The sequence below is a fragment of the Botrytis fragariae genome (assembly GCF_013461495.1).
Source record: "Botrytis fragariae strain BVB16 chromosome Unknown tig00000001, whole genome shotgun sequence".
Lineage (NCBI taxonomy): Eukaryota > Fungi > Ascomycota > Leotiomycetes > Helotiales > Sclerotiniaceae > Botrytis > Botrytis fragariae.
The window spans coordinates 2,413,842-2,436,231 of record NW_023500987.1 but is presented as its reverse complement, the minus strand read 5'-3'; the positions used below and the strand labels follow the sequence as shown (position 1 = coordinate 2,436,231).

At 42.8% G+C, this 22,390-nt stretch overlaps 6 protein-coding genes across 6 annotated transcripts; 4 read left to right on the top strand and 2 right to left on the bottom strand.

Annotated features, from left to right (window-relative positions):
• Positions 1–806: 806 nt before the first annotated feature.
• On the top strand, positions 807–2,149 carry Bfra_000744 (putative swi snf and rsc complexes subunit arp9 protein; the record flags this gene model as incomplete). The annotated part of the gene is made up of 3 exons (XM_037331188.1): positions 807–1,203; positions 1,271–1,923; positions 1,982–2,149. 3 exons carry the CDS (start codon positions 807–809, stop codon positions 2,147–2,149), a joined length of 1,218 nt encoding a protein of 405 aa, XP_037197521.1.
• Positions 2,150–2,962: 813 nt separating this feature from the next.
• On the top strand, positions 2,963–4,734 carry Bfra_000743 (putative ash2-trithorax family protein; the record flags this gene model as incomplete). The annotated part of the gene is made up of 3 exons (XM_037331187.1): positions 2,963–3,429; positions 3,481–4,479; positions 4,521–4,734. 3 exons carry the CDS (start codon positions 2,963–2,965, stop codon positions 4,732–4,734), a joined length of 1,680 nt encoding a protein of 559 aa, XP_037197520.1.
• A 2,492-nt stretch (positions 4,735–7,226) lies between these two features.
• On the top strand, positions 7,227–10,356 carry Bfra_000742 (putative fungal specific transcription protein; the record flags this gene model as incomplete). The annotated part of the gene is made up of 9 exons (XM_037331186.1): positions 7,227–7,251; positions 7,316–7,347; positions 7,400–7,503; positions 7,554–7,714; positions 7,793–8,002; positions 8,053–8,378; positions 8,431–9,158; positions 9,212–9,566; positions 9,622–10,356. The coding sequence occupies 9 exons, from the start codon at positions 7,227–7,229 to the stop codon at positions 10,354–10,356; spliced, it is 2,676 nt and encodes an 891-aa protein (XP_037197519.1).
• A 1,650-nt stretch (positions 10,357–12,006) lies between these two features.
• Bfra_000741 (putative ring-like domain-containing protein) lies at positions 12,007–13,448 on the top strand (the record flags this gene model as incomplete). The annotated part of the gene is made up of 2 exons (XM_037331185.1): positions 12,007–12,534; positions 12,600–13,448. The coding sequence occupies 2 exons, from the start codon at positions 12,007–12,009 to the stop codon at positions 13,446–13,448; spliced, it is 1,377 nt and encodes a 458-aa protein (XP_037197518.1).
• A 1,633-nt stretch (positions 13,449–15,081) lies between these two features.
• On the bottom strand, positions 15,082–18,982 carry Bfra_000740 (putative dna mismatch repair protein msh6 protein; the record flags this gene model as incomplete). Its single annotated transcript, XM_037331184.1, has 4 exons — positions 15,082–15,801; positions 15,855–18,262; positions 18,312–18,474; positions 18,533–18,982. The coding sequence occupies 4 exons, from the start codon at positions 18,980–18,982 to the stop codon at positions 15,082–15,084; spliced, it is 3,741 nt and encodes a 1,246-aa protein (XP_037197517.1).
• A 1,006-nt stretch (positions 18,983–19,988) lies between these two features.
• Bfra_000739 (putative major facilitator superfamily transporter protein) lies at positions 19,989–22,030 on the bottom strand (the record flags this gene model as incomplete). Its single annotated transcript, XM_037331183.1, has 7 exons — positions 19,989–20,490; positions 20,556–20,686; positions 20,741–21,125; positions 21,187–21,307; positions 21,362–21,459; positions 21,507–21,726; positions 21,778–22,030. 7 exons carry the CDS (start codon positions 22,028–22,030, stop codon positions 19,989–19,991), a joined length of 1,710 nt encoding a protein of 569 aa, XP_037197516.1.
• Positions 22,031–22,390: the final 360 nt, after the last annotated feature.

Sequence of the window (22,390 nt, the reverse complement as noted above, 5' to 3'; positions counted from 1 at the left end):
TGATCGATTTGGTCAATAATTTTAGTCTTAGGAGAAGAGTGGGTCTCAGAGGAGGGTTGGTGAAGTGAGAATAGGGAAGAGTGGAGTGTGGTGAGAGACGCTCAACGTTGCCTTTATCGATTACCACTTTTGGAACTGAATTGGTCATCTTTTTGTCCAATTTTCAACAGAGATCGAATAGAAAAAAGCCAATTGGAGGCCCTTCACGCCTCTTCTTTCCTCTTCCCTCCTTCCTCGTTTTGGATTGATAACTAAAACGACCAATTCAAGTTATATCAAGGAATGGACGTCTGTATATTTCTCAGCTTTTTGGAGAAGTGAGCTTTATAGGAAGAGACAAATCAATCTACCCAGGTGAATTGGCCATGCTCCTTCTCTCTTCTCACCTACATACTACCTAGTACCTAATATTAGTAGGGTAGATGCAACCGACTCCCAATCACGCTTTCTTCTAGCTAGCTTAGCAAATTCATTACAGCGCGCTAAATTTTTAGGCAGGTTAAACTTTATTCACTTCGCGTCGCCTTTCTTTTGAATTTATTTACTTTTACCGCGGAGCCTTTTTCTTTTATAAACTCATCTGACAACTCAACATCTATCTCTTTTACAACCACCTTCTCGAAACCTAGATACCTGGAAGACTTGTAAGTATTATTGCCTTTCTCCAAAACCCTCACCCTATTCAAACCTTTATAACTATCTTTGTGCCAAACTCTAGTTATTGCTTTGCTGGATTTGCTTTTCCCAGTTTACCTGCTAGGGTCATGTGAGTTCTTGCTAATGCTACTTACAAGAACTAGTTCAACATGAAGCCACCATCTCGCCCTGTAAGGAAGGCTACGAGCAGAGTTACAAAGCCGACATCGAAGGCATCGACCAAAAAGAAGAATATCACCAATGCCAAAACGGTTACTCCTCAGCCAGAGGCGGCCAAGTCTATTGTAACGAATCCGGTTGATCGAATCTATAAGACTGTGACTTTGGAAAATAACGATATCGAAGATGGATTATGGATGATGCGCAGACTTGGCAATGGTAAATATGAAGCTGTTAATCTCAATGATGCTGCGTTCGAAGATATCTGCTCAGAAGAAAATGAGGCAAGAATGGCTTCCTCTCCGAAAAGCGTCGAGGTTTTCAAAGCGAGCCAGAAGTCGATAAAAGATGTTTCATTAAAGCTAGATAGAGCTATTTTTACCGCAAGTATGTATTTGACTTCGCGTTCGAAGACAACCGATGCACTCGGGCAGAGTTAACGTTTTAACTACAGGTGGAAAGGTCTTCCGGTTCAAAAAGCTCCCTATCGAGTTACGATACAAAATTTACGAGTATGCACTAATTTCAGAAACTGGTTTGCACCCCGGCTACGCCTCCTGCAACAGTTTCAAATTACCAGGTGTTGCCCTTGGTCTTCTTGCCTCCTGCCGCTCTATCAATGCAGAGTGTACGCAGTTCCTGTGGAAGAACACTTTCGACCTCAATGCTTGCAGCATAAAGCGCCTCAGAGAGGTTAAGGATACTTTAATCCAGAATGCCCGTAATTTCAAATACGAATGGTCTGGTAGTGGTTCTGGTCAATCTAAGGATATGCTCATTCTCGGAATACTTGCCTCTTGCGAACACATCGATACTCTGCATCTTATATTGTGGGGATCTTGTGTAGATGGTCGCCGCGCATGGTACAATCGCAAGCCACAGCATATGTATCAGAACGACCCCACCGTTCCTGCCGTCGTTCAAAAGTTCAATAAAAGCAATGGTTTCGATAAACTCTTTAGTCTGCATGACCTTAAAAAGGTCATTGTTACGAAGCACTGGACTTTCACCGATGGCAGTGGCTTCAATACTTTGACGGACGTAGAATTGAAAGCTTTCGAGAAATTTTTGAATGATAAGCTTACAACGCCAGTAGCACCACCTGTGGTAAGTCCCTGATACTTTCGGTATATTCTTCTGGGTATCTTTCTAACCATATCTAAAGGTCATTGCTCACTTACCATCCACTCCAACAAGAAAGTCAACCAGAATTCTGAAGAATGCCAAACCACTCAAATATGTCCCGGATCCAGTTAGCGAAGATGAGGAGGGGTTTTGGGATGAAGATGAGGATGAAGATGGTGATGACGATGGCGATGACGAAGAGGAATGAGATCCACAAAATCTGAATCATTTCCGGACATTACGGTTCTCAGCTGGGTCTATTCATGCTTGAGGATTTGGGGCTATGTTGTCTGATACCGGGTTATAAGACTTTGATGCGCTGGTATTGCGAGGGGTTTACACTTTATGTTATCTAATATGGGGTTTATGAGGATTCATTCTCGAAGAGGCCTACTATTGGCGAGAAAGAATCGTATAGTAGCGTTGTAAGAACGTTGCAACTCACCCAAGAAGTGAGAGTGGGTTTCAAGCGAGGATATCAACTTTCATATTCAATAATGGCAACGAGCAATAGCTTGCTGCACAGCAACAGCAAAGCAGTCTACCTAATGTTAATAGTTGGCTTATAAGCCTCAATGCACTTTAGAGTTGACAATCAATTGACGTTTTGAGTACCTCATATGAAGCATATTATATACCTGTAGTGCCGTATAACATCAATATACAAATCTTAAATTCGACAGTCGAACGTAGCATCAAACCATTCCTCGGACCATTGAATATTCGACAGAATGCTGTGCCTGGTAGATAGTCAGAAATTATTTTGGTTAGTGATCTATTATATCGTGCATCACATGCATGCTTGCTTTAAACTGTACTTTTTTAACTTGGCCCTTCGAGGGTTTATAGCTTTTGGTGTGGGGTATGAAATTTAGCGTTGATGGTCCAAGCATAATCAGATCTGTGTAGCTTCAAGATTTCTAGATTCACAAACTCAGCAATTTATTCCTACCTATTTTTTGACCATATTTCATTTTCATTTATCTTGCCATACCATAGTCCTTGATTGCAAAATAACAAAATGTCAGTTGATGGGCAATCGCCACGAAGAGGCTCTACATCCTCAACAAATACACCAATCCTTCCGCCAGTATCAGCATTTGCGCAAAAGCGCGCTTTAGAAGACGATCATCAACCTGCAGTATCATCACCTCTCAATCCAGAATTCAAAGTTCAAAAGACTGGAGATGAAACACCAGGTGGCATTCGTGAACGAGCTTCGAGGGCTAAAAAAGAATCATTGAAGAAGAGAGAATCGAAGGCAGGATCGCTCGCGCCAGAAGGAAGTGCAAGAGCTACTCCAGATCCCAGATCAAGCTCTTCCAACAGAAAGAAAGCAACAATCAATTGCGTTACCCCTCTACGATACAAGATACCTCCACCGAAACTACCAGATTTTGAAGCTCCTCGTGGACCGACTCTCGTTCCTTCGCATACCAAAACCGCCCCAGATGGTACTGAAATTCAATTCCATGAGACTACCGATCAGTAAGTTTTACGGCACATACTGTATAGACATCTAAGCTTATATATATGTAGCGTATATAACAAGAAGAACTTTCGATATACCCGTGGCATAGCAGACCCAGCTTTTCCTTCCATTCTTTACTATCGACAAACCGAAACGGAACCTTTTGGTGCTCGATTAAGCTTTGAAGATTCGGCTCCCCATATGATGATGGATGAATCGGCGAGACATATTACAACAGACAAGGGCTTCAGAATGGCGAAGGCTAATGTGGGGATAAGGGAAGGTCGTTGGTATTGGGAATGTAAGATCACAAGTGGTGTGCCAAGGCCTAAAGCAGGAGAGCCAGCGCAAGAGTCGCATGGACATGTTCGTATGGGTTTCGCAAGAAGAGAAGCAGCTCAAGATGCGCCAGTTGGATTCGATGCTTATAGTTATGGTATAAGGGATGTAGCTGGACAAAGAGTATGGATGTCTCGACCCAAGGACTTTTTTCCTGCAGGAGAATCTATTTATGAAGGAGATGTTATTGGGCTAGAGATCAATCTACCTTCCGAAAAATTACATCGAAAAGTCGTCGAAGGGAATTACAACCCGGCAGTCGATCTAACTGATGAAGATGACGGCGGAATGGAACGAGCAGATATGATACGAGATCGAGTTCCTATTCGATTCAAAACTCACCTCTACTTCGAACAAATCGAATATTCCACATGCAAAGAGCTAGAAGAACTCATGAACCCATCACCAGTCATATCATCGACTGGGGGTGTCGCATCTGCAAGTCAAGATCCCGGGCCAACTCATCCTGTACCAGCTCTCCGCACTCTTCCGCACTCATCTATTAAAGTCTACAAGAATGGAAAGTTGATCGGAACACCATTTACGGATCTCTTATCCTTCCTCCCACACGCCTCGAAACCACAACCTCAAGTTGGGGCCAGAGAAGGTCTTGATGATGGGATGCTCGGTTACTTCCCCGCCGTATCAGTCTTCCGCGGCGGTGCAGCAGAAGTTAATTTCGGGCCCCAATGGTGGTATCCTCCCCCGGCTCGAGCGCAGAAGATGATGTGGATATGGTGATTGATGAACCCTCTCTACCCAAAATTAGAGCAGCGAGCGATCGATACGATGAGCAAATTGTAGAAGATATTCTTTATGATATTGTTGACGAAGTTGATTTCTGGATTAGAGATGGAGGGGATAGTGGGAAGGGTAAAAAGAGGGATTTACAGTTCGCCGACGGAGGGGCGGCAAATGGCGGGGGACTGGGAGGTGGAGATGCGGGTGGGGAGATTAAGGAATTGGTGCAGGATGATGAGTAGGTTGATGGGGAACTTTGTACAGTGAGTAGCTCTGGAGATTTTGTGCAAGGTGGAACGGGAATTTTCTTATTTATGGGTAGAGGTTTGAAAACAGGCACGGACACGGACACGGGCATAAATGGCGTTTGCTTGGTGCTATGTAACTGAAATAGGAATGTTAATTTGCTGGTCATATATTCCTTATATGGTGGTTGGCAAGTGTGCAAATGGAGCTGATGTATTTCATCAGGAAATGGGAGAGAGCATAATGATGGGGCAATATAGAGATATTATACCAAGACATGAGTTGCTAAAGAAGCAGGGGAATCAAACTTATTAATTATAGTTACCCTAGTTACATATAGTGACAAAAGCGTTTTTGACGCTTCCCCGGGCATGGGTGACGGATAAGTTTAATATAACTATTCCGTTAACAGGTGTCTCCTTAGACTCCTTCTGTATAGATAGAAATAGGAACACAATAAACAAGTTTGTTGTGGAATTGTTACTTGTGCCGCCAGAAAGTACCTATGCAGACTCCGGAGTTAGATGATGCACATACATACCACAAGATGATAGAGGACTAACCTGCTTTTCTCAGAAACAAAGCTGCATACTATCTAGGGACCCTTTTTTGACAGCAAGAGTATCTATGTTTTGATATCAGGGGTTTTTGTGACACGAGTGAACACATCACTAGTGAAATCGAAACGCGTACTGTACTGTGCACCCTCCTCGCCGGCTTGGTAGGCTCAGCGTGGACGGAAAAACTAAGCACACCAAACTCGCTAAAATCGAAAATCTTGTGAAAATACTGTTACTTTGAAATTGGATAACAAATCAGAAACATATCAATAATTTGACAGATCAGAGATACATCATAATTTGTAAGTCCTTTGATGTTTTTGTATAGCTTGTGTACAAAAATACTGATAATTTGAGTTAATAAAGAGTTTTGGAGATGTGACATATTTCTAGTCTACTAGTTTTCCCGTCCACGATGAGGTAGGGACTGCTGGCACTAGAAACACCACACGGTGAGAGCTTGTGGTTGTTTCCTCTTAATTTATTATTATGAATAAATATCGGGCTGTCCACCTTTGCAGTACGTACGCCCAATCTAACGAGGAAAGGAAATCCAATAAAATCAGTTCCAATTATGAACGATTATCAATCCTCGGTGCCGAAACCATTACTCCGTAGTTGGAGGTCTGGGAGCTCTGAGAGATAAGGCGCGCTGTGAGTACCTGATGCGAGTACGAGGAGCTGGACACCTGGTTCCGGGAATCTCGAGGTCCACAAGGCTGCGCAAGATCCTTGAAACTTGGACTTTGGAGTCTTGGACTGGACGGGATTGGGAACTTGGGAAGACATATTATTAATACATGCCGGTACTTGGAATGGGATATGATTGTCCTCCGCTCCCGATTCCCGTTTCAGGATTCCGTTGATGGGTGTGAAGAGGTGATCCGGGTGTAAGCTTTACGGCCGTTGGGTTTCTTTAGTGTAGCGGTTCTTTGACTAAGTTTGATGAAGTTTATTTCTGATTTATGTGTGATCTGCAAGCTAATAGGTACACGTATAACAAAATATCCACACAAATATCGATGAATGTAATCAGGTTTCATGAGATTCGATATACATATATAATATATTATCCCAACTGGCAGAGAAATCCTTAAATTGAGATGTTCGAGTCATTCCCAAGATCCTCGAAAGCTAATATCTATATATCTATCTACTCCAGCGCAGGAACTTGAAAAAATCCCTACGCTCATTCCTATTGCGTTAAAGAAAAGAGAACCGAGCACTTCGATAAAGTATCTACCCCTGTATTAATCTACAGTCCTTGCAATTCCGTCCTACCAGCCTATTTACGTAGTGATTCGCTTATGACAACTGGAACGTGTTAGCTTTTTAGTCCAGTTCCCCATTTGGAATTTGAGATAGGGAAAACTTTATTTGATCCTCAAACCAAGATGAAAAGACTTGTTAGTGAAATTCGATCTTGTACAGAGTATAATATCCAACAATAAGGCCCTTCAATTCTATATACCCCCTTGTACCAATCTATTTCGCTTTCCCTAAATGTTAGCTCGCCAGCAAGTAAGGCTACTGCCGCTTCATCTTTAAGCTTCGAGAGGGTGTCAAATTGAGCCTCTACTCAGCCTCAAGTGGAGGTGTCTAGCAAGACGTTGAATATTAGAAGAAGCTCGGATAAGGTATAGAAGTCTATCCGAGTGCTGTTGATGACATCTATGACCTCTCTACTGCCATCGATATCTTCCTTTGCTTGGCTCGAGTGGAAATTACAATAAAGGGTCTGCATCTACCCACAAATTTACCCATATATTCTTTGTTTTTCGGCATTCTTTCCTTATTAGCTCGGCCTTTTCGCAACTTTTCGAATCAACCGGTTCGAAAGGGGTCAACATCATTCTGACACAAGACTAAACCTGAGATTTTGAAAGATTCCTAGAGTTGATCTGCCGCTCTTGGAGCTTCCATTTGACATGGATTGTAGAACACCCAGACACCGTTCGTCTTCATTAATAATCTATTCATTACGTACTTCGAGTAAAGTCAGCTGATTGGAACATAGGAACTGCATGTGATGCATGCAAACGAATGAAGGTATACATGATCACCGTCGCCGTGTTTTTCACACTTTACTGATGATCATCAGATCAGATGCGAATGGGATCAGGAAGGAAAATGCAATCGCTGCCATGGACGAGAGATGGAGTGCACTGTCACGACCAAGGAGCGGAAAAAGAGAGAGAGAAAGAAGTATGAGGTAACCCCCCCAATCGTAATCAACACATCTAACTGGTTCATAGGGGTAATCATATCTCTCTCTTAGAGGATAGGCTGAAACGTATGGAGCATGCCATGACAACTTCAGGGCTCAGTATCGATGCCCCTGGCTTTGAAAGACAGACATCAGAGGAGATAACCGATCAAGCCGGGATGTTTGAAAAGTTCTCTGCGCTCACTATAAGTAATACGGGAAGTGAAAATTTTAGTGGCAAGTCTAGATCATGTTTCCCCACGAAGTGCTCTTATTAAACATCATCAGGTGCTGCTTCTGGATATTCCATGCTTTCACCAGAAGGCCTTCAACTCATCACCAGAATGACTGGGAACAACGATTTTGCAAATTTCATGGCTTCTACAAACTATACAACAATGAACCAATACTCCGTATCCTCATCAATATGGCATACGATGCCTGATGATGAACACAAATCTCTTCCACCCAAGGAGGTTGCAGATAAGATTTTGGAATGTAAGTTTATCGCTCATTTCTTATCAACACGAAGTAACTCGTGTTCTCAGTTGTTTTTGATAGAATGATGACCACATGGCCCCTATTTGAGCGAAAGACTTTCATGGAACGGTACTCACGCCAATATCCGGTCAAATGTTCAGAAGACCCCGCTTGGTACGCATGTCTCAATATCTGTTTTGCTCTAGCTGCGATCATGCACAAAGAAGAACTGCCTGGAGTTTCACCTCAAACACCTCAGAGTGCACAGTCTACTAGGTATGGAGAGCCGGAAAACCTGACTTGGTGGAGGTGGCTTCGGAACGCAGCTAGTACTTTTGTTGATTTGCAATTTGGACCACCTTCTCTCACGGCTGTACAGGCAATGACTGGACTGGTAATTCTCTCTCTGTCAGCATACATTGTGAACTTTGTTAACCTCATATTAGGCATTCATTCTAGACACACTGTCAGATCCATATCCATCTTCGGTTGTATCTGCAGCAGCGATTCGACTTTCACAAACCATTGGCCTCCATCGTAACATGTCCAATTCCGGCCTTGATGAGGCTGAAATAGAGCAAAGACGCAACGTTTTCTGGATTGCTGTCATGATTGAACGTGGCATAGTCATTCGTCAAGGTCGCCCATCAGTGATTCACGATGAAGATATTGGGGTTGACTTACCACCTGCAAGTCAATATCCGAAAAACGCCGACGGAAGATTTGTTACATTTCGTCATAATGCTACTTTATCATTACTTCACGGTCGAATATACAATAGACTATACTCTGCAAAATCGTTTACAAAATCCAAAACGGAGAGATTGAAGATGGTTGGAATGCTGGATGATGAACTTCAGCAATGGTGTGAGACAATTCCAATTGAAGTTCGACCGGGTAACCCCATACAATGCGACGAACAGCATATAGTCTCAGTTGTTTGTATGCAATGGGGTTATTACCAGTGTCTTAGTACCATTCACAGAGCATCATTATATAGCGGCCCAGGCTCCTTGGACGATGATGACGATAAATCCCAAAATGATTTCGATTCTAAGTTGAATCCACGAGTATATGCCAGCGCTGCGATATGTGTCAATGCAGCAAGGAGGACGATCAATTTATTGGAAGATTGTACAAAACTATCAAATCCCATAGAAGGAAATGTTTTACGGTATGTGTAAAAATATGGCTGGATTCTATCTCACACTAACATACAATTCCTAGCATGTCTATTTACAATGCACTTGCAGCATGTGTCACTCTTTTTGCAAATATTCTTCAACATCCTCTTGATCCACAAGTACAGTCTGATCTTACATTAATGAATGATGTAGTGTCATTTCTATCCAGCTTTGAAGATCAAGATGCAGCGGAAAGTCACCCATCAATACCGATTTTTCAAAAAATCAACCGTGTGGCTATGGAACATGTTAACAAGGCACAACGTAGAGCTCCGAAAAACACTAAGAGATCACGAGCTACATCTCGTAATATTGAGGAACCGAATACAGAAAGTGATGGCTCGGACGATGAAGATTACAGGACAGAGGAGTTGGAAAGTCGCAAGACAGTCTCCGAGGTATGAATGACGATCTGATTCTGGAGCAATTCTCGAGAGCTAATATTGTTTCTAGATTCAGGATCCACGATCTCCGACATCACCTGTAAATTCGGCAAGTATTCAAGCTTCTCCTTTTTCTCCAGCACAACCACCACCGTCCAATATTCCAACAGGCATACAATCATTCGAATCCAACTCAACGAATTATATACCAGAGCGTATACCTACATCTATACAGCAGAACTACATTATACAGCAAGCGACACAAATTTCTCAACAATCACCTCCATTTTATGAATCAAGTCCTCATGTACAACACATTACCAATCTTCCCGATCTCGACCAGCAGCAACAACGTATCAATTCTTCAGATTACCATGGTTCACCTATAGATCCTCGACTCCAATCACAATCTCAATCTTACCCTTCACAATCTTATACACATACATCCCATCCCGCCACCGGATACTACTTTTCATCTTCAGATCAACATCAGCATCAGCATCAGCATCAGCATCAACAAAATATAAGTTCACAACACTCGGAAACATATACAAATACATTGAGCAATCCACATGCCAGTCCGCAAGACCTGGTAAGTCAAGAGGAAGAAACTTTGCTCCCGCAAGATGGGAGTTGGTTTTTTCCGATGATTAGTCCGTGGTCGTATGGGGATGGATCGAATGTAAATTTGAATGGAGTTGGTGCAGCGATGGGGGACGTGGGTGAAAATGAAGGAGGGGTGTGGAGACATGGTGAGAATGGTGGGGAGGGAGGTGGATTGGGAGGTTGGAGTGGTCATGGGTGATGATGTGTGAGGTTGGGTGATGTACAGTGGTATCGTAAAGTTCAAATGTTAGTCGAGGAGTTTGGTCAAGTCGATAGGTTGTATATACGGGTATGGGGGGAGTAGAGAGCGAAGGAGATGGAAGGAGGATGGCTTGGGGTTGCATAGTTATACCATTTCACTACTACAAAATCTGAATCTCAACTTGATCACTCTTGAGCATAGCAAACGATCATCATGTCAAGTGCTAGGAAATCAATGTTTAATGTCCGAGCTGAAGGGGAATATGCAGAGAGGAAAGACTAATAAGATATTAATAAAAGACCTACATAGAAATAAATAATTGTACCTCTTATCTAAATCTACCAAATATTTCATACAAGCAAAAACGAATAATTAAATCAATAGAATGATACCTATTAAATATGCAACTTCATCTCCATCTATCGTAGAATAATCTAATTGTTTGATAGTACGTACCAAAAAGTACGAAATGTTCCAGTCAATAACGCTGTACACGCGTGATCGTAACCACCGCGTTACATTTTTTTGCAGATCGAAAAAGAGACTATTCGAGGGGAATTCTTGTCGTGGAGGGAGGTTGAAAGAAATAATAAATAAACGTTGGAAGAAAAAAGTTTGTGCTGAAATTGTCGTATGTGGTAGATTATGTATTGTATATAATTTGATAATTTTCGTCATCATTCAACAAACAACAATCCCTCGTGGCGCAATTGGCTAGCGCGTTCGACTGTTATCTGTAACAAGTCACGTGATCGAGAGGTTGGTGGTTCGAGCCCACCCGAGGGAGTGAAGATCTCACTTTTTGGATTTTTGCTCGATTTCTTTTTTGGTGGTGATGGGATTGTTTTGTTGATGGTGATTCAAAAGCTGTGTTGGTTTTCGTTTTGAGGTGTGTGGGAGGAAGGAGTTGTGAAATGTGTGTGGGGTAATTGAGAATGTTGTCATTTTATACATCCTGTGTATGTATGTATGGGTTGGCTCGAACCACCAATCTGGCGCTTTGGAAGTCGTTCTTGAGCTTTTCTTCTACCTATGCGCCTATGCGCCTATGCGTCTATGCTTCTATGCTTCTATGCTTCTATCATATTCTGCTTTCTCCTTTCTTCTTCCAATTTTCACATTAGTTGGGATGTTGGGTAATAGAACTTTTTCTCTTGAAGAAAAGATCGTTGTGTTGGGACAATACTACGCTGTATAAATGTGGCTATGCTACGTGTGGCTTGAATTTGGAGGGGATGCCTAGGTGGCTTGTATCGACTCTCACACTTGACAGTGAATTGAAAGCATGTGATACGTTGATGGAGAAGAAATATCAAACCGCCGCTTGGGCGCGAAGCAGGGTTTCAAACATATCCCTGTTGAATATGACGTGTGGCTGGGGCCGAATTTCTGGAGCTGGACTGAAGTTTGGTATGGCGAGTTGCAAATGAGATGAGTGGTGAGTGGTGAATAAAGAAAACATGTGTTGCACAAGGGAGGTATGACCTTGATTGTGACCATGTTTTTGAGTTTATATTTGATATCTTTACTTTCTGTCTTCTTGTAAAGTTTTCCTTCATACTCTCATATCTTTGTATTAAAGAAGATTGAAGAAGATCAATATCTACTACATCGAGACAGCGAAACAAGAATAATTGAATCGCAATCATGCTCGAGTATTTTACCTACAAAAAAGTCAAGAAGCATAATGCCGAGAAGAAAGATCGAGTTTCCAATTCCAACACTCCTCTAGCATCACCAACTCCAGCTTCCCCGACAACTTCTTCAAAACCACGTCATTTAAATACAGTCAAAAGTCCATCTGCGGATTTGGGAAGAGGAGGCGCAAGTCCGATTCTTAATGATGAGGATGAATATTTCTTGCATAGATTTATAAGTGCAGAGGGAACTCCACCTCCGCTTCCACAGAGAAAACCTACGTTACCGGCTAGACCTAGTGAAAGAGGAAATGAGAGAATAACAATGGGTGATGAGGCGGGAGAGTGGAGGAACAATGAGTTGCAAATGATTTTAAGGGAGGATGGAGATGGAGAGGAGGTTGAGAGGGAGAATGAAACCAGAGCGCAAGGAAAAGGAAAGGACAAGATGGGCGAGGAAGGAGAGAAAATTGATGATAATACTGAAAAAGTGGCAAAGAAGTGGAAGAGATTAAGTTTCTTGCATAGAGGCAAAAAGGTATGTTATTCAACGATTCAATGCTCCTTTATTCCATCAATCAATCACTAACATTTTCTTTCCAGGAAAAGGACGCCAAAGCTACAGGTCTTCAACCAGATCCCAACATCTCCGACACAGAAGCCCAACGAGAACAAGACGATCTATCCCGAGTCCTCGACGACCTCTCTCTAACCGCTTCCAATAACCGCGCATTCTCTCTTTCTCCCGATTCCACAGTCCTTGTTCAGAAATTCACCTTCATCCTCAAAGATCTCATAAACGGTGTTCCAACCGCCTACGATGACCTCGTTCATCTACTCGAAGATTCCCAAGGAACTCTCTCCAAATCCTACGATTCTCTCCCCTCGTTCCTCCAAAAACTCATCACCCAACTCCCGCAAAAAGTCACCACCACTCTCGCTCCCGAACTCCTAGCCGTCGCCACAGAAGCTCAAGCACACAGCGTTGCGAATGCCGCGAGCGCGGCGCAAACAGGCGGGATGGGTGCTGCGGCGAAATCTTTCCTGACGCCTTCTTCGCTCAAGGATCTGGTTACGAAACCGGGCGCGGTAGTGGGTATGCTGAAGGCGATTGTCAATGCGTTGAAATTGCGCTGGCCGGCTTTTATGGGAACGAATGTGCTGCTTAGTTTGGCGCTTTTTGTGCTGTTGTTTGTGTTTTGGTATTGTTATAAGAGGGGGAAGGAGGTTAGGTTAGCGAGGGATGGGAGGGTTCTTGCGGAGGGAGAGGGGCTTACGCCGGGAGAGGGGGGGAGTAGGGAGTTGAGTCGGGAGGGTTCAAGGAGGGAGGGTGGTGGGAGTAGTGATGGGGATGGGTATAAAGCGAGGAGGGATGCCAGACAGAGGGAGAAGGAGATTAGGAAGGAAGAGGAGAGTAGTAGGAGTCGAAAGAGTGAGAAGGAGAGGAAGTAATGGAGGTTGAAATTTTATGGGTTGAGTTGAGGGACGAGGGATTGACGTTTATGATGATATGATATGATATGATATGATGGATACGATGGATACCCTTAATACGAGATATGAAGTCTGGCTTTCTTTTCATACGGCGAGTATTCTGATTGGGAAATTGTGAATTTCTGCAGCAAAGATACACATGAATGATAGTTAGTTTAGTACAACGAAAATGGATTTATTTTTCATGCAGTGCTTTCTTTACAGGCTTACATGTTCTAGATGGTGAGTTTACATTCACGGGAAAGGTAATTTCTATCCATGAATTCTAAGAGTACTCGATCAATATTGACGGCTTGAGCGTAGACTGAACGACCATTGCGCATCTTGTGTTGGTTTAATAACAGCGGATTGATGATTATTATTGTTTTGCAAGTTGAATGATTGTATTTTATTTTAATTTCTTCAGAAAAGTCTCTGCATTCATTCTCTGGAGGGTTAAAAGCTCTAGGGGGTTTCTATCTACTTGAGAAGGTAGTGAGCGAGCGAGTATTGTGACTCCCGAGGAAGGAGGAGGAGATTCCTAACCGAAAACGGGAACGAGAATATTAACCGATAGTTTTGCAATTACTGGGTTATGTGTGGAATGGTGTTGATTATTCATTGGATATCGAGAACTAGTGCTATAGGAACTGGTTGTCTAACGATTTCCTCTAGGTGCATACCTCGTTATAGTCTATCCAAGTCCAGATCCAATCACAGAAGTTGTACATCTGGAGTAGAGAAAAATGGTGGAAAATCCTATGGTTATTCCACTGCTACGTTGTTCAAGAAAAGAGAGACAGTATAAAATGCTATGCAAAGAAAGACTTCGTGCATTTTGTTCTCCACAATGAGGATCAAGATTGGTTGTGTTATCATAGTAGAGTGATGGATGTGTTTCTCTATTCCACTACTTCTTTACTCGCTCACATGCAACCCTCATTCCAACGATTACTCATCGCCTCGCTCTCTGTCAAAAAAATAATCTTTAACCTAGATACTGGAGTCGGTATACGTGATGCAGTTGGTATACGTGTTGGGAATATTATAAATGCTGATTACTTGGACATATATCGATTCTATACTTTTTTTTATCTAGGTAGCTACACAAGCATGATGTGTATATGTATCTAGAAGACACATTGGATTGTAGGTTAGTGCATGAGATGCAAGTATCTATGTAAATCTACAAATATCAGCAAAGGAACAGTGTGAGAGTATCTATATTAGCTCACTTCGTTTTCACATTTCTTAATAGTCTCCCAATTGAAGGAGTGTTCACAGAGAAGAGAATGGAACACAGATGTAGTAAACATCAAATAGTAAGTAACAGCTACATCTATTTTGCTCAACGACTAGCTAGGTATCTTTATAATCAATCATTGACTGTACATACAACATAAATCTCCTCTTAACAAGCGCATTTATTCCGGTCAACGCTTATACTACCCCTTTGTTTTGAATCTATCTTTTGCCATGCTAGTATTTCTGCCTGCCATTAATTACCACGAGCACTTCATGGGCAATGAAATTGCACGCCAAGACTCTCCTTTCTTTTTGTCTTCTGCTAAAGATCGCACAACATTAGGTATCTATGTCGCCCGAGCTGCTTTCACATAGCTTCGATTGCTCTCAAAAGACAATCCAGACCTCTATCACTGATTCCACTCTCTTCAATTTCAGCCTCCTGACCCTTCCCCTTCGCCCCGGCCTCCCTCAAACACCAAGCCACATCACTCAAAACACCCAATGGCAAATAAGTCCCCTTCTCCCCTCTCGCCCTCTCCAAACTCTCTCCAAGCCTACTAGTGAATTCCCATTCTCTCGCCGCCACTTCTGCTCTATCAACCACTTTCCGTGGGATTCCACACATGCTCGCACAATGCATACCGAAACTACCTTCGGCAACACCATTTTCTAATTTATACAAAAACAGAACGCTTCTCGATTCATTATCGACTTCGATTGCCATACGTTTATTAATGACTTCAGGATGAGAATCAAATTCGAGGGCTAAGGAGTGGTAGTGTGTGGCGAAGAACCCGATACATCCGATATGAGATGCGACATGGTGCAGAACTGCTTGGGCGACCGAAACTCCATCGTAGCTACTAGTACCACGACCAAGTTCATCGAGAATGACAAGGGAACGGGGTGTGGCTTCAGAAAGGATTTTCTTGGTTTCTGAAAGTTCGACAAAGAAAGTGGATTGGGCGGCGAAGATATTGTCATTAGCGCCTAGACGGGACATGATACGGTCGACGGGTGTAAGAGTTGCAGATTCAGCAGGTACGTAACAACCTAGTTGAGCCATTATTACTGCGACGCATGTCTATAAATTGATTGTTAGCATGTTCACTTTATGTAAAGAAACAAGAGACATACCATTCGTAGTATTGTGGATTTTCCAGCCGCATTAGCACCAGTGAGTAGATTGATATTAGGCGATTTACCACCAAGCTGAACATCGTTGGGAATGAAGTCCGTAACATTTGGTAGAACGCAAGGGTGTCTAAGTTCTTCGAACTCAACTACACTTCGTTCGGAATCGACAAATTTAGGTCTACAAGCCGTAGTACCTAAAGCTGAAGATGCAGCAGCAAGACTGACAAGACAATCAAGTTGAGCCACAACTTTCACAGCTTGAAGCCATGTTCTATAATCTTCATCGAAACGTGCATAGAATCTGCTTGCCACTTCTTTGACAATTTGACCATGTGTTTCTTGAGTCTCTTGGAGGTCTCGAATTATATTGGTAAGCTCTGGGAAGTAGTAACGCTTGAAACCAGATGCAGCAGACGTCACCTTCCAATCTTTTGGTACCTTGATAGAAACTGGTACTTGTAATTGATGGATTTCTTTTCCAATGCTCCTCAACTCCACCTTCTTTGAATCGAACTTCTTTTGGTATTTCTTCAACAATGACGCCAGCTCTTGATTGATTTCTTCAATACGATCTTGACTCGCATCGAAATCTTCTTCGACTCCCCTTTCCGGAACGAGAATTTTGTGCTCTTTTGCCTTTTTTCGGTCAAATGCATTCTTCCACCATTGCAGTGGCTCCGCGAGATCAGGTATTGACGCAACCAAACGATTAAAGATGCCATCGCCGCTACTATATTTGCCTAAGATATCCTTTTGAATATACTCTATTTGTTCAAAACCCTCTAGTACTTTTACGAAATCTTCGGGTCTGCATGATCCAGCATGTATACGAGAAATCAAACGTTCTAGATCGGGCATCGAAGATGTTGAAGACTTGAATGAACGACTTAATTCATCATCTTTATTAAGCAAATCCACAGCATCAAGACGTTCGTTGATCCTCTTGATATCGGAAAGAGGGTGCGACACCCATTGTCGAAACAAACGCTTTCCAAAAGGTGTAGTGCAACGATCGAGGAGTGTGTAGAGAGTACCATCAGAGTTTCCATCGAATGTGTTAGAGAAGATCTCGAGATTGATAAGAGTCTGACCATCAAGAACAAGAGTTGTACCCTTTTGGATAGGGTTGTACCAGGCGAAATTGCCTTGTGTAAGCAGAGGTTTCTCAAGCTGAAGGACTTTCAAGTACTGAAAAAGAGCTCCAAAAGCGGATATTAACAAATCCTTGTCTCTAGCCTTTTCAAGCTCTTCGGGCCAAGTTTCTCTCCCACCATCCGCTGAAGTGAAGTAGCCACCGTAATCTAGCTCTCGGCGGGATTTGTCGGCGCTCAAAAATTCCTTCTCTGATTTCAAGTAATTCCAAATGGTTGTTGGGCCAGTATTGTTTTTCAATATACGGAGCACCTTGGTCGAAACACAAGACTTTTCCAGTAACAACTCTTGAGGGCGTGTTTGGGCGACAAAGGTCTCAAATTTGGTCAGATCTACATCATCGGTAAACTCGGTGAGGAAGAATTGGCCTGTTGATGTATCGACAAATGATATACCAAATGCTGGCAAGTCATCATTTGTGGTGGACTCTTTGATAGCCACACAATATGTTGCCGAATCACCTTGTAACATACTTCCCTCAACCAAGGTACCAGCAGTAAGAATATAAGATAGCTCTCGATGAATGATCTTATCTGCTTTCTTGCCTTTGCTAGAGGGACCTGTACTATCTTCTCGTTCGCGCATCTCCTTTGCCAAAGCCGACTCCTTCTGATCACCAACAGCGACTTTATAGCCCTTGGCAAGAAATTGGTTTGCCCAATGCTGTAACGACATTTCTGGTACACCGACCATTGACATATTAACACGGTCTGTGAGTTTCAAATCGAATATTTGATGTCCGATAGTAGCATCTCTCTCGTATAATTCATAGAACTTACCCTTTTTGAAGAAAAGGATGGTGTCCCAGCACTTTTGCTTTACTTTCCAGTATTGCGCCTCGAAGGGTGTGAAGTTATTGAACGCCATTGGCGGAATAAATAGAGTACGAGGATCATAATCAGGATGACCAGGAGGATTGCGGTCAATATCACGTTCATTCGCTAGCCACTCATATCTTTGATTTGGATCGGTTTTGGATGCCTTCTCTTTGAATTTCTTTCCGCTGGAATTGGGGGTTCTCGAAATACTCGACGACTTGGCCTGCCGGGGTTGAATATTATCTGGATCGTACTTCCATTGTTGAGCTGTCGAAATTTCTGGTATTTGCATATCCTCATCTTCATCGACAGGGAAACGGGGCGGCAAGTTGTTGGATCGCTTTCGAGATGATGCCGTGGATGTTGGACGCTTTCTCTTTTTGGAAGATTTGCTTGGATCATCAGAATCGTCGTCGACAACGAAATCGTCCATTTCATCTATTGTTCGTAAGTTACTGCTGACAAGACCTAAATATGACAGACTAACCATCATCTTCATCGGCGCCATCTAAGTCACTAACAAACGTATCCTCGTCATCATCATCGCTTTCAATCATTGGCTTCTTTCCCTTTCTTCGTTGTGTAGTTCTCGGAGTTACATCTTCATCGTCATCGTCTGATTCGGCATAGCTGACTACCTTCCTAGCAGCCTAGTGAACAAAGGTATTAGCTTGAGAGAACTTGCATCTGCAGAAAGGAAGCGCATGCCTTTCTTGAAGGGCTGCTTGTTAAAGCTAAACCATTGATATCCACAATCTGCTCCGCAACACTTTTAGCGGCCGCCGGGGGCAACGATGAGCAACCGTCTACCTCAGTTGGAATACCGCCGTTTTCATTCTCTTGTGAGCTATCTGGCTCAATATTATCACTACTTGGAACTGGAGTTATGCTCTTCTGGACGGGTTTCTTGAACTGGGGTCTCTTCACGGTGCTGCTGGGTTTCGGTGTAGACTTTGCACTATTGGCAGAGTCATTGGGTTGTAAAATACCGCTGGGTGAGCCTGTGGAAGTTTTCGGGTTAGGAGTAGTGGCAGGTTTCTTCGAAAAGAATCCTAGGATTGATGCTTGACTCTTGTTTGATCCTATGCTTGAGTTTTGTTTCTTCAAGGTCGGAGGAGGGCGAGCCGGGGTTGTCTCATTGTCTGTACTCTTCACCATATTGGATAAAATGCGTCAGACTAATAAAATCTATGAAAAGTCGACCAAAAAGGATGAGTTGAGAAGGATTTGGTGTCATGAATTATGTATTGCAAAAAGTAATTTTTGGGCCGCTCATAGTGAAAGTGATAGGTAGAAGACGCGCAACGCGGATTAGCGCGACAAAGCGCGAAATTAAGCACGTACCAACTCTTGATTAATTTGGCAGCCTCTACATAGGAGAAAAATCAGGCCGGAATTGACCACTGGCAAAGGCCTTCAACAATCCAATTGTTCCATTCCAATTCAGAGAATTAAATGTTTAAATAATTTTATAATTGAAGATTACTCAAGGATTTGGTCAATGTTATTAACTTTTAGAATTCTATTATCAGTTGATTTATCATAGAATTTATTAGAGTGCTTAATTTTGGCCTATTTTTTCTCCTATGTAGAGACAGCCCCGAGCTGTTCACCATCACCCCAGACAACAAGAATTCATTTACTTGAAAATGCCGATAAAATTCTTACTTCTTGAATAATCTGCAAAGTTGCACCTATTAATACTTAGAAATTTATATCGGCTGCAATGACTGTCATGAGAGTCCATTTCCTTCCTGCCAACCCATTCTCTAATATTTGCATCTTTTCTCTCAGCATTTCCTAGTGGATATCTTTTGTCCCTGTATGTAAAACAGCAAAATGAAAATCCATGTTGTCTCACAGTTAGTATGCGATCGGCAATCTGACCAAAAAACGCAAAGTTCGGGGATTTAACCTTGGTCTTACATGGGATGGACTACTCTCGAGCATGAAGTCTTTCTCATGGCACTGTTATATGGAGTCTAATATGAAAATATGCACTGTATGTATCACCGCATTTCCAGAACAGCTGAAAATATGACTGCAGCTGGTCAATAGGACATGATATGTACTACAGGCGAAGCAAAATCCATGAATGGATGTATTCTTAAGTGAAAATGGAGGTTTCAAGTGGGTCTCTAAGTCATCATCTTCGGACTTCCATCTATCTGATCTTCTTCTCTCTAACCGCCAAACTTAACAAGAACGCCAAGCCTGATAGTCCTACACTCACTGCGTGACTCGCTCCCAAACTTTTCACATAGGCATCTATTACCTGGATCTTGATATCTCCCGGCAGGTCTTTCACGCTTCCTACATCTTCCATCACTTGTCTCACTACATTCCCATCTAATTCTAACCCTGCGAGCGCTTCTCCCAAAGCACTGTTTTGAACTCCAGCACACAAGGCTACTCCAACAACCATACCGATACTAGACATCAAATACATACCTGCGGTTGCCATGCCCATCTCCCTCTTTTGAACAGAAGCGGTGAGGGCAATAAATGCGCAAGCAGCTGTTATTCCGAGACCAAAACCACCTGGAAATATAGAGAGAGATGCTGCGAGAGAAAGGTGATTGCTATGCCATGTTGTGAGAAGCATAGTGTAGGAGAAAATAGATGAGATAGTAGAAAAGATCAGGAGGTATTTGTAATGACCAGTGCTGATGATTGTTAGTATGCTTAACATATGAAATGTTAACAGTGATTGAATGGGCAAAGAACGAACCGAGTAATTAGCCAGCCTGCGAGGAGACCTCCCGTCGTATTACCAAACACAGCCGGAAAGAGATGAAGCCCAGCAGTAGTATTAGAGCTGCCTTGTGTCACACGAAAATAGAGTGGAACAGAGTACATCATCTATGCGAGGTTAGTGATTAGTGCATCGCAAATGGAAGGCATATAATGACTTACGCCAACTTGTGCACCGAGCTGCAACGCATTAATAGCATAAGATGCTGCTACATCACGTTGGGCAGCAAGTGCTGGCGGGAATATAGGCTCCGCAGCGACTTTGACCTCATACGTCACAAATGTAGCGCCAAGCACAACAGATCCCAACAACAACCCAAGGACTGTAGGATGCGACCAAGGTAGTGCTTGTCCTCCAAGACTAAGGGAGCCGAGAAAAGCAGCGATGGTTCCAGTTAGCAAGAATGCTCCAACAAAATCAATTCGTCGGAGTTTTGAAGGTCCATCTTTGGCTTGGATGGGCTCATCAGATGATGATCGTGTTGGAAGTTTATATGCTACTAAAGCAATGGCGGAAAGCATCAGAGGTCCTTGTCCGATGAACGACCTACCACGGATTGTCAGAGAAAAGATACAATCAGGTTTTCAAACTGGAATGGAGAATTTACCAACGCCATCCTATTGTGTCTGCTAGCAGCCCGCCTAGGGGTCCACCGATACTCCTTCCAACCGTCCCAACAACATTGACATAACTTCTCCACGCGGCAACATGAATGAGGGGTACAAGATCTGGGTGGGTTAGTACAGGGTTGGGAAGACTCAAATATGACTTTCATCACTCACCCACAATCAAAACAGAGACCATAACACTCATACCCGCACCTCCAATACCAGCTACTACTCTACCCATCACAGCCTGCCACATTGTTTGTGAAAGACCCCTTCCAAAACATCAGCACAACACCTTCAAGCTTTGAAAGTCACTTACGTCAAAACACATCCAATCACGAAGAACCCATATGATATCAGGAGAACTGGTTTTCTTCCGTATATATCACTGATCTTGCCAGTAAGAGGTTGGACAGCACACATTGCTAAAGAATAGCTAGTAGTTAACCAACTGGCATCACCCAATGCCCGAAATTCGGAAGCAATGGTACCATATGTTGCAAGAACAAGCGTGCCATCTGCATATGATATAAAAACACCTGAAAAAAATTAGCACGAAGTAAGTCAATGAAGAAGTTGTGAATATTTACCTATCAGCAAAAGACTTATTATGATAGCAGCGCTCCTCGTGACTTTCCCCGTGGTTTCGTCTTGGTCTTGGTCGTTTTGTGCAGATTCTACGTCTGGAAAAGTTGCGGTTGACTTGTAGTTTGGAGTAGACGCAGCGGTTACTGGTGAAAGTAATGAATCTGTTTCCGAGTACGATTTTATCGAATCCGCATCTTTGGATGAAGCTTGACTCGAATCATCTCTAGGAGCAGTATCTCTCTCATGCAATGCCATATTTCAGTATCCAATGCCACCTCCAACAACGATTTTTTATCTTCTTTTGATTCAAGCTATGGCGGGCGCCCAAAGTTTAATAAATGCTTTTTCAAACTGCCCAGACCGACCAATGTTTGGTTTCTAGGGCATTGACTCAATTCGCTGTCAGCCCAAGCCAAGCCACTGCGCCGTCAGCAACAGGGCCAATAACTCAGTCCCGGTTGAAATGAAAATTTGAAAGCTCATCATTCTGTCTAAAATCCCGCCTTATCAAATGTCGGAAATTTGTTCTCACATATGACTGCGGGAATCAACAAGAAACTCCAAACTCCCAATGAGAGATGTACGAAGCAAATGTACATGAAGCCTTTATCACGC